The sequence below is a fragment of the Rattus rattus genome, chromosome 6 (genome assembly GCF_011064425.1).
Source record: "Rattus rattus isolate New Zealand chromosome 6, Rrattus_CSIRO_v1, whole genome shotgun sequence".
NCBI lineage: Eukaryota > Metazoa > Chordata > Mammalia > Rodentia > Muridae > Rattus > Rattus rattus.
In genome coordinates, this window is record NC_046159.1 from 137,031,280 (window position 1) to 137,043,720 (window position 12,441).

General features: G+C 45.4%; 1 protein-coding gene across 1 annotated transcript; it reads right to left on the reverse strand.

Moving 5' to 3' along the window:
• Window positions 1-4,177: 4,177 nt before the first annotated feature.
• On the reverse strand, window positions 4,178-8,785 carry Fzd1 (frizzled class receptor 1). Its single transcript, XM_032907011.1, has one exon. The coding sequence runs from the start codon at window positions 8,189-8,191 to the stop codon at window positions 6,263-6,265; it is 1,929 nt and encodes a 642-aa protein (XP_032762902.1). The 5' UTR covers window positions 8,192-8,785; the 3' UTR covers window positions 4,178-6,262.
• Window positions 8,786-12,441: the final 3,656 nt, after the last annotated feature.

Below are 12,441 nucleotides of genomic sequence, written 5' to 3' on the forward strand. Positions count from 1 at the left end.
GTTAAGTTATATTAAGAGATAGTGATACTGGTGCCGTGATTCCAGCAAAGCCAGTGGTATTGTACGTGCATTCACATGAAGAGTGACAATGAAGTGTAAGACAGTAGTGGGTGAGTGGGCCGACTCTGACTGAAGAGCTTCGTGTGGAAGTGTCAAGCACCTAGATGCATGGCCACATAGGGTGTTCTACAGCTGTCAACATTCACCGTAGACTCCTAAGTCTTAGCTGACATCTTTTTTCCCCCTTGTGGAAAAGGTCTTTAGTTTGGGGAAAGAATGAATACTAACCCTACTTATCTATAAAAAAAAATAAAATAAAAAAATTGACAGTTACATTGGTGTAAGTGTATGTAACAATTTGGAGTGATTTCCGTTGGACTGTGAAGTCTTACTCCCAAAACATTGTTTTTGTAATAAAATAAACACAAACGTGCAAAGGCTTAACAGTTCTTCACATCCTGGTAAGTGTTAATGCCAATTTAAAAAAACACTCCAAGGGAAAACATGAGATTCCTTTCTAAAAACTAGATATTTAAACAGCTCTCACAGACAGCAAGAACGAGGTTCAGTGTCTGGTTTGACTCCTGCATTGGTGCCTGTTTCTTTGTTGTCCTGAGTGTTTATCATGGTTTGTTCAATCACAGCGCCACAGTCCTCTCAGCTTTTCTTGACTGGCACTTACTGTGAAGACATGTCATAAAGGCCTGAGTTCATTGGCTTTCCATCAGGTCATAGCGAGGACACTTCAGCCATGGTGGTACACTTTGAAGGTTGTGACCAACATATAAGCTTTTAAGAAAATATAAAAAAAATATTTTATTGTATGTTGTCATTGTATTTTGCTTGTATTTATTGACCCAGCATCTGCACTGTTACTTTATGTTATGGGAGTGTTGTTTAATCTATGACACTGATTTCCAACTGTCCATGAGTTCACTACTTCAACCTCTCTGTCCTGAAGAAACTTGGATGATTGATAACCACCCTATTGGAGAAATTCCAAGTTTTTGACGAGGTACTTATTAAAAATAACATTTAAAAACAGAAGATCAGGAATAGTCTCTAAACCTATCATGTGATTATTTATTGAATTGGGGGTTTCACTATGTAGCCCAGAATGATTTGTAACTCATAACACTCATAATATTGCCTTCTAAGTGTTGGGATTGTAGGTATGTACCAACATGACCCAGCCTAAATCTACTTCTGAAGACAAAAAACAAAATCCCAACACTTGAGTTGCACATGGCATGTGAAAGGGCATCCGCCAGACTGTATGGCTCTGGGTACTGCAGCTAGGGTTGTGAGGACAAGCATTTCCAAGGACAAATGCACAGTGTATCTCAGAGCACTGCTTGTGGGCAAGGACATGCGGTGACCTTGAAAGGTAGTAAAAGCCACACTTTGTGTATGGAGGGTACTGCAGTTATTTCCCCAGCTTATTTAATTCAAACAGGTACTGAGATCTGAAACATGGAGATGCCTAACAAATTAGAGGGATACTTGGTGCTTTTTTTTTTTTTCAAGTGAAGAAAAGAATTCAGGCCACAAAGAACTATCTCAAAGCAGCACCAGCAGTTCTTTTGATGTTAATCACCGCATTGCTACAAACGTGTTTTGAAAGTCTACACTGTAGATGAAACTTCTTGGGATAGTTATGTGAAATGTACATATTATAAATATTAAAACTTAAAAATTGTTTTCAAGTGTCAGTTTCACCTTTTAAAGACGTGTGCGTGTAAAATATGCAAATAAATTCTATTCGAATACTCCATATTCCTTTGAATTAGTATCCCAATGTTAACTGGAGAAAACTCGATATTACTTGAGTTTTGTCCTTCAGTTGTACCTCTTTAGAACATGAACATCTTTAAAAAATTAATTTCTATTGGAAGTGACACCTTATTTCTTTTTCAAGGAACTTTAGCGTCTAAAACTAATTATGATGCACAAAACATTGTGTGTTCACATGACTGCAGATACTGCTTGAGTTTACTGAATATATCACGTGAGAAAGATTTCTGTAAGAAATCCTTCACATACCCCGTTATTAAGGTCCCCTAAGGATCTATAAACAAAATTCCCCAAAGGAATTATTACAAGGCATAAAGACGCTTCCCACCGTGATAAAGTCAAGGGAAATTAATCTACAGATTATGCCTTAATGGCCAGGTTCTAAACAAACTGCTTTGTCACAAAAATTGCTATAGTATGACAGGTCTGTTAAAGAACATGGGAATCCGAGGGTGCAGAAATAATCGATTCCCTCAATCATAAATCATAAGGAATTTTGTGTCACAGTGAAGCTCAATACTGTTTTCTCTTTTGGCTATTTGTTTTGCAGTCCCTTCTAAGACATTGCAAATGTAATGGCTTTGGATGTAGGTAACACTGCAATTCTTTTTTAGTTACTCAAGTGTCAAACTGTCACACAAAACCATGCATTATTTGGGCTCCTGCAAGTCAGTCCTGCAAGACTTTGAAAATGTTGTGTTAAGAGGTATCTAATGACAATATTACTAGGGTCCACACGTAAACATGTGTACTGACCATGTTTTGTTTTAATTGCCTGGACTCCAGTTATATAGAAAATCCTCATCAGAAATGTATCAAGGGTATACAATGTTATGCCGCTCTGGTTTTCAAGTGAAATGCTGGATCTTTAATAATGACGTACGTAGGGCAGAAGGCTTCAGTGCTCACAGTGGAGACAAAAGGACCAGGACTCTAAACTCAGGCTAACAAGAGAGCATTGCAGAGCATCTGAAATATCCCCTCTGGTCCTTTTACATATGTTTGGTACTGCCTGCCTCTGGGATGGAAAATGCAATTCTTTTGTCTCCATAAAATCTAGGTGAAAAAAAATATGAACATCAGAGGGTGTTCGTGTTACCTTCGTATTTACTGTAAATGCTAATCGAGTACACTGTGAGGTGGGAAACTGACTTCAATAGAAAGCTGGCTTAAAAAAAAAAATCCAGGCAAATCAAACCATCTGAAAATAGGGTTTGTCATGGAAACAGCGTCCTAATGGGATCATATGATCAGTGGCTTTACGGTGTCCCAGGTAAGTTTTATTTTACCATCAACACGGAACGAAGCAAAGCCAAACCAAATCAAACAAAAAAAAACCTTTCTGGTTTTATGTACCTCACATATTTTAAAATAAATTGCTTTCCAAAAACGAAGCCTGGCAGTGATTTAAAATACTGTTAGAGCGATATTTTAATATAGAGAGAATATAAAACCTTTCTGTGTCAAATGCACATCTGCATCATTTTAAAGACACCCATAACAAGACTGGCTTGTTTTTGTTTTGTTTTGTTTACATTTATAACTGGAACAGAAACTAATTAATTTTCTTAAACATTTCTCCCACAAGTTACATAATTACCTAGTGAGACATGTTCTAATTTGGCTAAAGAATTACTGTTTTTTTCACGGGTATCTCTACATAAAAGCTTCCCCAATGCTACCTTTTCTATTAATGTAACAAAAAAAAAAAGAATTGTTTCTTCCTACTTTAAATTTGTATTTCCCATTAAATTAAATTTAATGTCTTAAAATGAATTAAGACTTATAACACAATTCCCTGATACCATAAAAGTCACTTTCATGTATTAACAGATTCTCTCTAGCCCTCTGTCCTTTCCTTACAAAGTAATGACAAATATAATAAAAATATATTAAATCTCCAGATATTTGAGGTAGTCTAGTAGGTTCCATTTCTCATATTATTCCCATATTATAAAATGTAAATTGTATATATATATAATTGTATGTATTATATATATAATTATATATATATATATATATATAAAGAGAGAGAGAGAGAGAGAGAGAGAGAGAGTCATATGCATGGGTACAGGTATTTGTACACACATGCATATAAATTCTGAGGTCAAGTAGGAAATTCCTCTGTGAGAGGTTCTCTGAACAATATGAAATGGAATCTCGGAAGTAAACAGAAAAAGACCTCCACAGACTACTGCTTTCTGAAGATGCTTACAAACATTGCCAGCAACCATGTCCTGATTGCCTGTCTATGGCTTTGGAATGTGTACGGTCATGGAAAAGAGAAGACAATACCCCACGGAACATCACAAAGATCACCAACTAAAAGATTAACCTCTACAAAATAAGTCACGGAAATGTAAAAGAAAAAGAAGCTTCAGTGTTAAAATTAGTTATACTTTAATGACGACATTGTTTGGTTAAACGACTGAAACCTTCTGTTTTCTGCTGTCATGAAAATAGTGCTTTACAAATGCCACTCGGAAGGCAGACTGGTTGCTCTTTGGAAGGGCGGGTTTGTCCACCGAATCTTTCGGTTTGTATGTTGTGGACTGGTTGTGAGGCACTGTAAAATGTAAAGGCAGTTCAGATAGGATGGTTATTTTCAGGCACAAAAACAACGTAATTTCGTACAAAACTTTCACTTTTTTTATTTGCGAAATTAAAAATATGGCATTTTATATATATAAACTTCTATTCCTCTATAAATATAGATGATCTCATGGTGGTGAGAACAATAATAATAACAATAATAATAATAACGCATACCAAATTCAAAACCAATGTCATTTAAGGGTATGACAGACATAGATAAATTTAGGTCCTATGTACCGGCATTTGTGATAAACTCTTAAAAGTTTGAATACTACAATCGGGAGGACTGCTTTTTTTCCTCTTCTTCATGAAGAACTAAAGTGAGTATTTTTAAATGGCTCTGAGAGATTTACATTGAACACACTGCCGTGAATCCAGACAAGAGCACACAAGATGGGACGCAGTAGGAATGGACACACTTCCCCTTCAGCATGCATGCCCAGTTTGTGTTTGTTTCTCTCACCCATCCGTCAGTCCACCTCCTCTGTCTTCGGAAGTCCAACCAGGCTTTCTGTAGGGGTGTGACTGCTCCTCCCTCAGAATGTGCTGCTGAGAAGTAAGCATCATGTTGATAGTGTAGAACTTTTAGATTGTGACGACTGATATATGTCTAATTGCAGTTCGGTTAAAACCAGAAAGCAGCCGTTTCACTTGGAGGAACTGCGCTCCACTGAAATCTCCTTCAGTTTTCATGTTCTGGTTATGTTCTACTATCCCGTTTAGGAAGGTAAAAACCAACTCCTTCACCAAACTTGCCGGGTGACCTCGATGTCTGCATCTCATAGAAGGGTAAAAGCAAGAAGCAAGAAGGAACACCGGGGGGGGGGGAAAGGAGATTGATTGCCAGACATCAGAATGCAATTAGAACTAACGTTTTATAACCTCTCTTTAGTCTGTCCCAACCCACAAAGCTTGCTGCACTTTCCACGATGGGGACCAGACCCATAGCAGGTTCCAGACACTAGAGAGTAAATATGAGCTCATCTATTAAAAAGTCAGACTTTCCAAAGTTTGGTACTGGTGACTGCATTCCCTCTGACCAACTTAGGTGGAAGGAGAAAGAAACTGGGCGAGGGACACCAGAGTAGATAGAGGGAGGCTGGGTTAACTGGCTGTGCCCATGCTGGGGCCTCTAATGAAGTTGAAAGGTGATTCTCAAAAAAGCAGCATCAGGAAGTCTCAGGGGCAGCCCTCCACACTCTACAGCTGAAAGGGGGAGGAACTGGAATGGGCGGGGCCCACCTCGGGATCTGGAAACTTTATGGAGTTCTGCACCTTAAAATTTCCCACTGCAAGCAAGAAAGGGGAGGGGCGGAAGAAGCTGAAGGAATTGACCCTGGAGAGGCAGCCCCTGTCACAGCCCTCAGTGCAAGAGCCAGGCCCATGCTCCCATAACAAGGATGAGGGCACAGGGCAAAGCACTCATCAAATGTGCTCTGTGTTACCTCCTCTACAGTCCGCAGGAAACAGCAAGTGAGAAAAGCTCCGAGATGCTTAAATCGCCCTAAATAATTAAACATTTTTAAAAAGAAAAAAAAAACGCGTACTCGATAATATTTAAATACAAATATACGTACAAAAATCTTACACAGGTTATTTACAATCATAAAAGGGTACAGTCCTAGTAGCGGAGCGAGGGCTAGAGAGGTCGGTCCACACAAACAAACCCCTCTAGCAGTTGGGCCCTCTCGTTCCTTTACCCCAGGGACGGAAGCTTTTGCAGAACCTGTGCTGTTTGTTAAAAAAGGAGCCTGCAAAAGTGTATGTCTGGCGAGGAAGCCTGGAGCGACTAGGCTTGGCAGGAATTCCTTGGAGCCAGCTTTCAGGCGATAGCTGGGATCCGGCCAGAAAAGGGCAGGTAAGACTCTGGGTTTCAGACGGTAGTCTCCCCCTGTTTGCTGTTGGTAAGCCTCGTGTAGAACTTCCTCCAGGAATTCAGTGTCTTGCCGGACCAGATCCAGAAGCCCGATGTGATGCCCACAATTAGCGTCATGAGATACTTGATCATGAAGACTGTAAAGTCGGGGCTCATGGGTGGGTGTGGTGGGACGCCTCCACCTCCTTGGAGGTGAGGGCAAGGGATGGCATAACTCTTGCAGCTCTGGGCCACCCAGCTGCGCTCCCACTGGTCCCGAAAGGCCTGCTCATAGAAGTAGCAGGCGATGACGATGGTGGCCGGCACGGTGTAGAGCACGCTGAAGACTCCGATGCGCACCATGAGCTTTTCCAGCTTCTCTGTCTTGGTGCCGTCATGCTTCATGATGGTGCGGATGCGGAAGAGCGACACGAAACCAGCCAGCAGGAAAGAGGTGCCGATGAACAGATAGACGAAGAGCGGCGCCAGCACAAAGCCCCGCAGAGCATCCACGTTGTTGAGCCCCACAAAACACACTCCACTCAGTACGTCGCCATCCACTTGGCCCAGCGCCAGGATGGTTATAGTTTTAATGGCTGGTACAGCCCAGGCGGCTAGGTGAAAATATTGTGAGTTGGCCTCGATGGCTTCGTGGCCCCACTTCATGCCGGCTGCCAGGAACCAGGTGAGGGACAGGATTACCCACCAGATGGAGCTGGCCATGCTGAAGAAGTAGAGCATCATAAAGAGGATGGTGCACCCCTCCTTCTTAGTGCCCTGCGCCACCGTGCGCGCCCCGTCCTCTGCAAACTTGTCGTTGCACACCACCCGGTCCTCCAACAGAAAGCCGGCGATATAGGCCACCGCCACCGCTGTGTAACAGCCGGACAGGAAAATGATGGGCCGCTCCGGGTAGCTGAAGCGCCGCATGTCTACTAGGTACGTGAGCACCGTGAAGAGCGTGGAGGCGCAGCACAGCACCGACCAGATGCCTATCCAGGTGCGCGAAAAGCGCAGCTCCTCAGGCCCGAAGTACATGAGCCCGTATACTTTGGTGGGTTCGCAGGGCGCGCCGCAGTCCTTCTCCCCCAGAAAGTGATAGTTGAGGTAGGAAGGCACCCGGAGGGCGCGCGGGCAGGAGAACTTTCCCCGCTCCACCGGGCCGGCACCCCCCGGGTAGCCGCCGCGGTAACCACCGCCGCCGTGCTGCGGATTGCTGGTCCAGAACTCCGGCACCAAGGAGGGAGTCGGGGTGCCTTTGTCGGACGTGTTCTGGCCCACGCACAGCTCTCCTGCGCCGTGCACAGGGAACTTCTCGCACTTGAGCGTGTCTGGCCACTGGAAGCCGAACTTGTTCATGAGCGCCTCGCAGCCCTGGCGCGCGCGCTCGCACAGGGAGCGGCAGGGCGGCAGCGCCTGCTCCAGTACGGTGCACACAGGCGCGTACATGGAGCACAGGAAGAACTTGAGCTCGGCTGAGCACTGCACCTTCACCAACGGGTAGAACTGGTGCACCTCCAGGCCGGCGTCCTCCTGATTCGTGTGGCCCAGCAGGTTGGGCATGATGGTCTGATTGTACGCGATGTCCGTGCACAGCGGGATGGAGATGGGCTGACAGTAGCCATGGTCCGGGATGGAGATGCCCCGTTCGCCGTTGTACTGCTGCCCGCCCTGCTGTGGCTGGGGCGGCGGCGGAGCTTGCTGGCCCGGCCCGGATACCTGGCCCGCCGCCTGCGCTCGGACCCCCAAAAGCAGAGGAGCCTCCAGCAGCCAAAGAAGCAGCAGCAGCCCTCTAGCCCAGCACCGGGGGTCAGCCCGGGGCCGGCGGTGGCCAGCGGTGTCCTGGCGCCCCACCTCCTCCCGCCGGCCGGGCAGTGCTACGGCACAAAGTTCCAAGCTCGGCCGGCCGGCGGCCCGGGACTCGCTAGGCACCGCCTCCTCAGCCATACTTTTTCGGCTCCCTCCTCGGCGCCGGTCGGCTGGGGCAGGCAGCGGCGCGGCGGGTGGCGGTTCCCACTGTGTTCCGGGAGATCTGGTCCTCGCCCGTGCCCTCCGTCGGGCTAAGGCCGCGCTCTGCCCGCTCCCCCGGATTCTGCTCCGCGTCCCGCAGCCGCCGCCGCCGCCGCGGAAACTTGCGGTTCATGAAGCGCGGGCGGCGAGGAGAGCAGGAGTGGTCTGGGCGCGCCGGGGTCGCGTCCCTCTTTCCCGGCCCCCGGCGGGCTGTGGCTCTTGGCCGGCGGCGCCTTGCTAGTGGCCGCAGCCGGGCAGAGGAGCGCGCAACTCTGGGCAGCCTAGCCGCCCCGGGTCCCCCCTGCGCCTCCGCCTCCTCCTCCTCCGCCGCCGCCAGACCATTTGTGTCAATCCCTCAACTCGCAGCCTCTCCTCTCCCTCGCGCGCCCTCCAACCGGTTTCTAGGCGCCCCGCAGTCTGTCTTTCACCGGGAGGGAGGAGCCTTGAAACCGACGCGGAGCTCTAGGCTCAGGGACCGTCGCCCAATCGCAGCACCCGCTGCACAGCGCAAAGGGAGCCCTTTTCCCTCCGAGCCCGGACTGGAGCCCGCAGCAGACAGGAGGAGAAGGAAGTAGTGGTGGTGGTGGCAGAAGCTATGAGCAGGCACAAAGAGTAGCTAGCTCTGAAGCGGGACAGGGTTGGTCGCTTTTGCTTTTGCGGAAGAAAAGGCGAGGACAAGTAAGAGAATGGTCCCATATGCTGCAGGAGATAATGAATAGGAGTCAGCCGGCCGGGTGATTTAACTCTGTCTTGCTTTTTATCTGTGTTAGTATTTTAAAATCCTACCCTCGACTCTGGCCACAAGCAGCTACTCTGAGCTCTGCTCTCCGAATGCATGCCCCTGACCTGAGAGTCGGGTTTCCTTTGAGTTTAAGTCTGTCGAAGTTTTGTTTAAACTGTGACTTCAATAAAACCTTGGCCTTGGAGTACTTTGGACGCGCCATTTCCCAGGTTCGCTATCAAATGAAAGCAAAACACAAAGTTTGGTGGGGTGTAAAATGTAAACCCAGACGCCCCTTCTAGTAGTATGCTTCGTGTAATCAAACTTTCCCCCTTCTCTTTAATGGAGTCAGAAACAGAAGTAAAGTAAAGGTATCCATTAAATGCTAGAGGAAAATGGCTTGAGGTGCCCCAGGGTGATTCACAGGAGCTGTGCATCCAGACAGGAGGAGCTTCTGAACACTGGGGACACTGCAGGGTCTGGTGGGAACTTGAGACCTGGGTCATTAAGTACCTCTACCACGGAAGTCGTCAAAACTGGAGGTATTGGTTTGGAAGACAAAACACACTACCAAAAGTGAGTCCAAAAGGCCAAGCACACTCCTTCAACTCAAAACAAAAGAACCATTCTCAGCAGATACACTCGCTTGTTTCTTGCAAGATTATTTCAAAGAACTTTTGAGAGTCGGATTTATCAATAAAGTGCTATTATGTTTTATTAATTCTATCAAGGTTTTCCACTTTGATTAGACTTATCTCGGGAGACTGTTCCCCAATTATTTTCTATCTTCTCTTATCATTCAATGCTTACCCAACATCCATGATGCAGCGAGCACTGTCTCAGGAAACAGGGGACACAGAGAAAGCCCTGGCACATATTTAAAGGAGGGCATAGTACAGCGGGCACAGGAATGTAACCAGTGATGGCAATGTCCACCCATGTTCAAAAGGACTCACGGGAAACAAAAGGCCAACTAACACCGGAGATGAGGAGTGGGAGGGGTCATCGGAGAGATAGATGTGAAATGCAAAAGAAAGAAGCAAAAAACAACAAAAACAAACAAACAAACAAAGCGCTCAAGTTTCTGAGGGTCAGGCAAGGAGAGTATGGGGAATGCTCTGGGCATGAAAGGAAAGAAAAGTCTCTTTAGCTGGTATTAAGTAGCAGGAGCCAAACTGTTCAAACAATAGAGAGCAAGGCAAGTGAAAGAGGGAGCAGGGCTCAAGCTCTCATGGAGACACACCGACATTACCGTGCACTGTATAGATCACCACTCAAGATGAGGCTTGTCTACATCCCGGCAGGCCCTGTGAAGCTTGTTGCCATGTTGGTGTCCGAGGGAGCCTGAAGCCACACCAATAACTAGTAAAGCAGAATGATCTGTTTGTCTCCTGGATACATTCTCTCTCTCTCTCTCTTTTTTTTTTTTTCTTTTTTCTTTTTTTCGGAGCTGGGAACTGAACCCAGGGCCTTGCGCTTCCTAGGCAAGTGCTCTACCACTGAGCTAAATCCCCAACCCCTCTTTTTTAAATGTTCGTAGAAGCTGTGTTGTTCATGGTAAAGTTTGTTTTGAGTCTTGGCATAAATGTTACTGTCCTCCTGCCTCAGCCTTCTGAATAGCTAGGACCGCAGTCACACATCACTACGTCTGGTTTGTTTTAAAATAATTCTGTTCGTTATGAGTTCTTTCACGTCCTCAAACATTCATCGGTTTTTCTATCCAGTATGTTTTCTTTTATAGCTCATAACGAGGGGAATCTGACTATAAATAGTTAGAAGATCATTATGATCAGTTACACAAAATTATGCTGGAGCGAAGTAATCTGACAAGTGTCAGCCGCCTGTTCACGCACGATGTTCCCATCGGGACAAAACCACCGGATTTAAATGATAAACAAACAAACAAACAAAAAACCCCTTTTAGATTTTGTACTTCTCTTTAATTGCACGCACACGAAAACCTCATCCAGGTAGAAAACCGTATGGGTGTGTATCAATGTCTTTTCTGTTGCTGTGATAAACGTAATGTCTCGGGAGACCCATAAAACAGTTTAATTTGTCTTATGGTTGCACACCATCAACGTATCATTACGTCAGCTGTGAGAAGGAGGTTGCTCAGAGCTCCCGTCCTCGACCTGCAGCCTGGAGCCAGGAGTGGGAACTAGAGATGGCAAGTGGATGTAAACTCTCAAGGCCACCTCCAGTGACATATTTCCTCCACCAGGGCACCGGGTCTTGAATCTTCCCAAATGATACAATCAACTTAGAGGGATTGATTTCTCCAACGGCAAACATATCGTCTTGTTTTCTCTTACATGAATCAAGCCACGCTAAGGAAGAGCTGTCGGTCAGCCTTTAAATGCCTCAACACGGCTGTTACAGGAGTGAACGCTTGCACAAGAAAAACATTCGTGAGTAAAGATTGGTTTGTTTAACGATTCATTTAATTTTAATTATGTGCTGTCAGTGTATTTTTACATGGCTTTGTGCACGTACATGCAGGTTCCGAAGAACCCCTTGGGTAGTCTTGGAGCAGGAAATTACAGGATGTCATAAAGAACCCTGACCCTTGGTCCTAGAAATAAACTTGTCTTACATGTTAAATAAATAAATAAATAAATAGTTTCTGAAGGAAAAAATTTAAATTACTAGTTTTGTTTTTTTGTTTTTTTGTTTTGTTTTGTTTTGTTTTTGTTTTTGAGCAACAGGTAGTAAGTGTACAATAGGGCAACAGATGTTGTGGAGGTGTTGAATGTAACTTGTGACACATTTTAATAGTGGAAAGAAGGTGAGGTCCTCTCTGGGGTCTTTTGAATGCTTATATTAATTGTTCATTTTGCCTTCCTAATAGCATCCTGCAGTCCATAGGCTCCCAGGGACAACTTCTAGCACCGTCCACTCTGATACTTACTCAATTCATCTCTGTTAGCAGCACCCTCCTCTTGGGCTCTTTACTAAGCCAACTCTCTCTCTTCTTAGACTTCTCTTATAAGGACGTATCTGCCTTGTGCTTCATTCTCTAAAGGTTCTTTAGCTGACCATGCTAGGTGAAAAGGGAATTTATTCAAATATGTTAACACCCGTGAAGCATCACTGGGCATTTACCACCGATGTCAGAGCAGCCCCAGCTTCGCCTTCTCTTCAAAAGGACAGGGTAAAAGACGGAGGAGTACAGAAGGCTTGGTTGTGCTTCAGAGTGAGGGACTGCTTTCTGTTTCAGAAATTGTTCTTGTGAACTTTCTGGACTTTCACCTCCCACCTAGGGATGTGATGAGATTAGCTGAAAAGGAGGATAAGAATGGCAACCACAGCTTTTCTCCGCAGGGAAAACCGGAGGTTCTTATCATATCTGGAACCCAGGGCTGCCGTCAAGGCAAACATACCATCTAGGAACTAGGTTTTTTTTTTTTTTTTTTTTTTTTTGCCAATTTACAACTAAGACCACTAGGTTTAGATATGTCAAGAG

What these genes read in the sequence shown, in the direction of transcription:
- Fzd1 (XM_032907011.1), bottom strand. Translation starts at nt 8,191, where the DNA reads ATGGCTGAGGAGGCGGTGCCTAGCGAGTCCCGGGCCGCCGGCCGGCCG.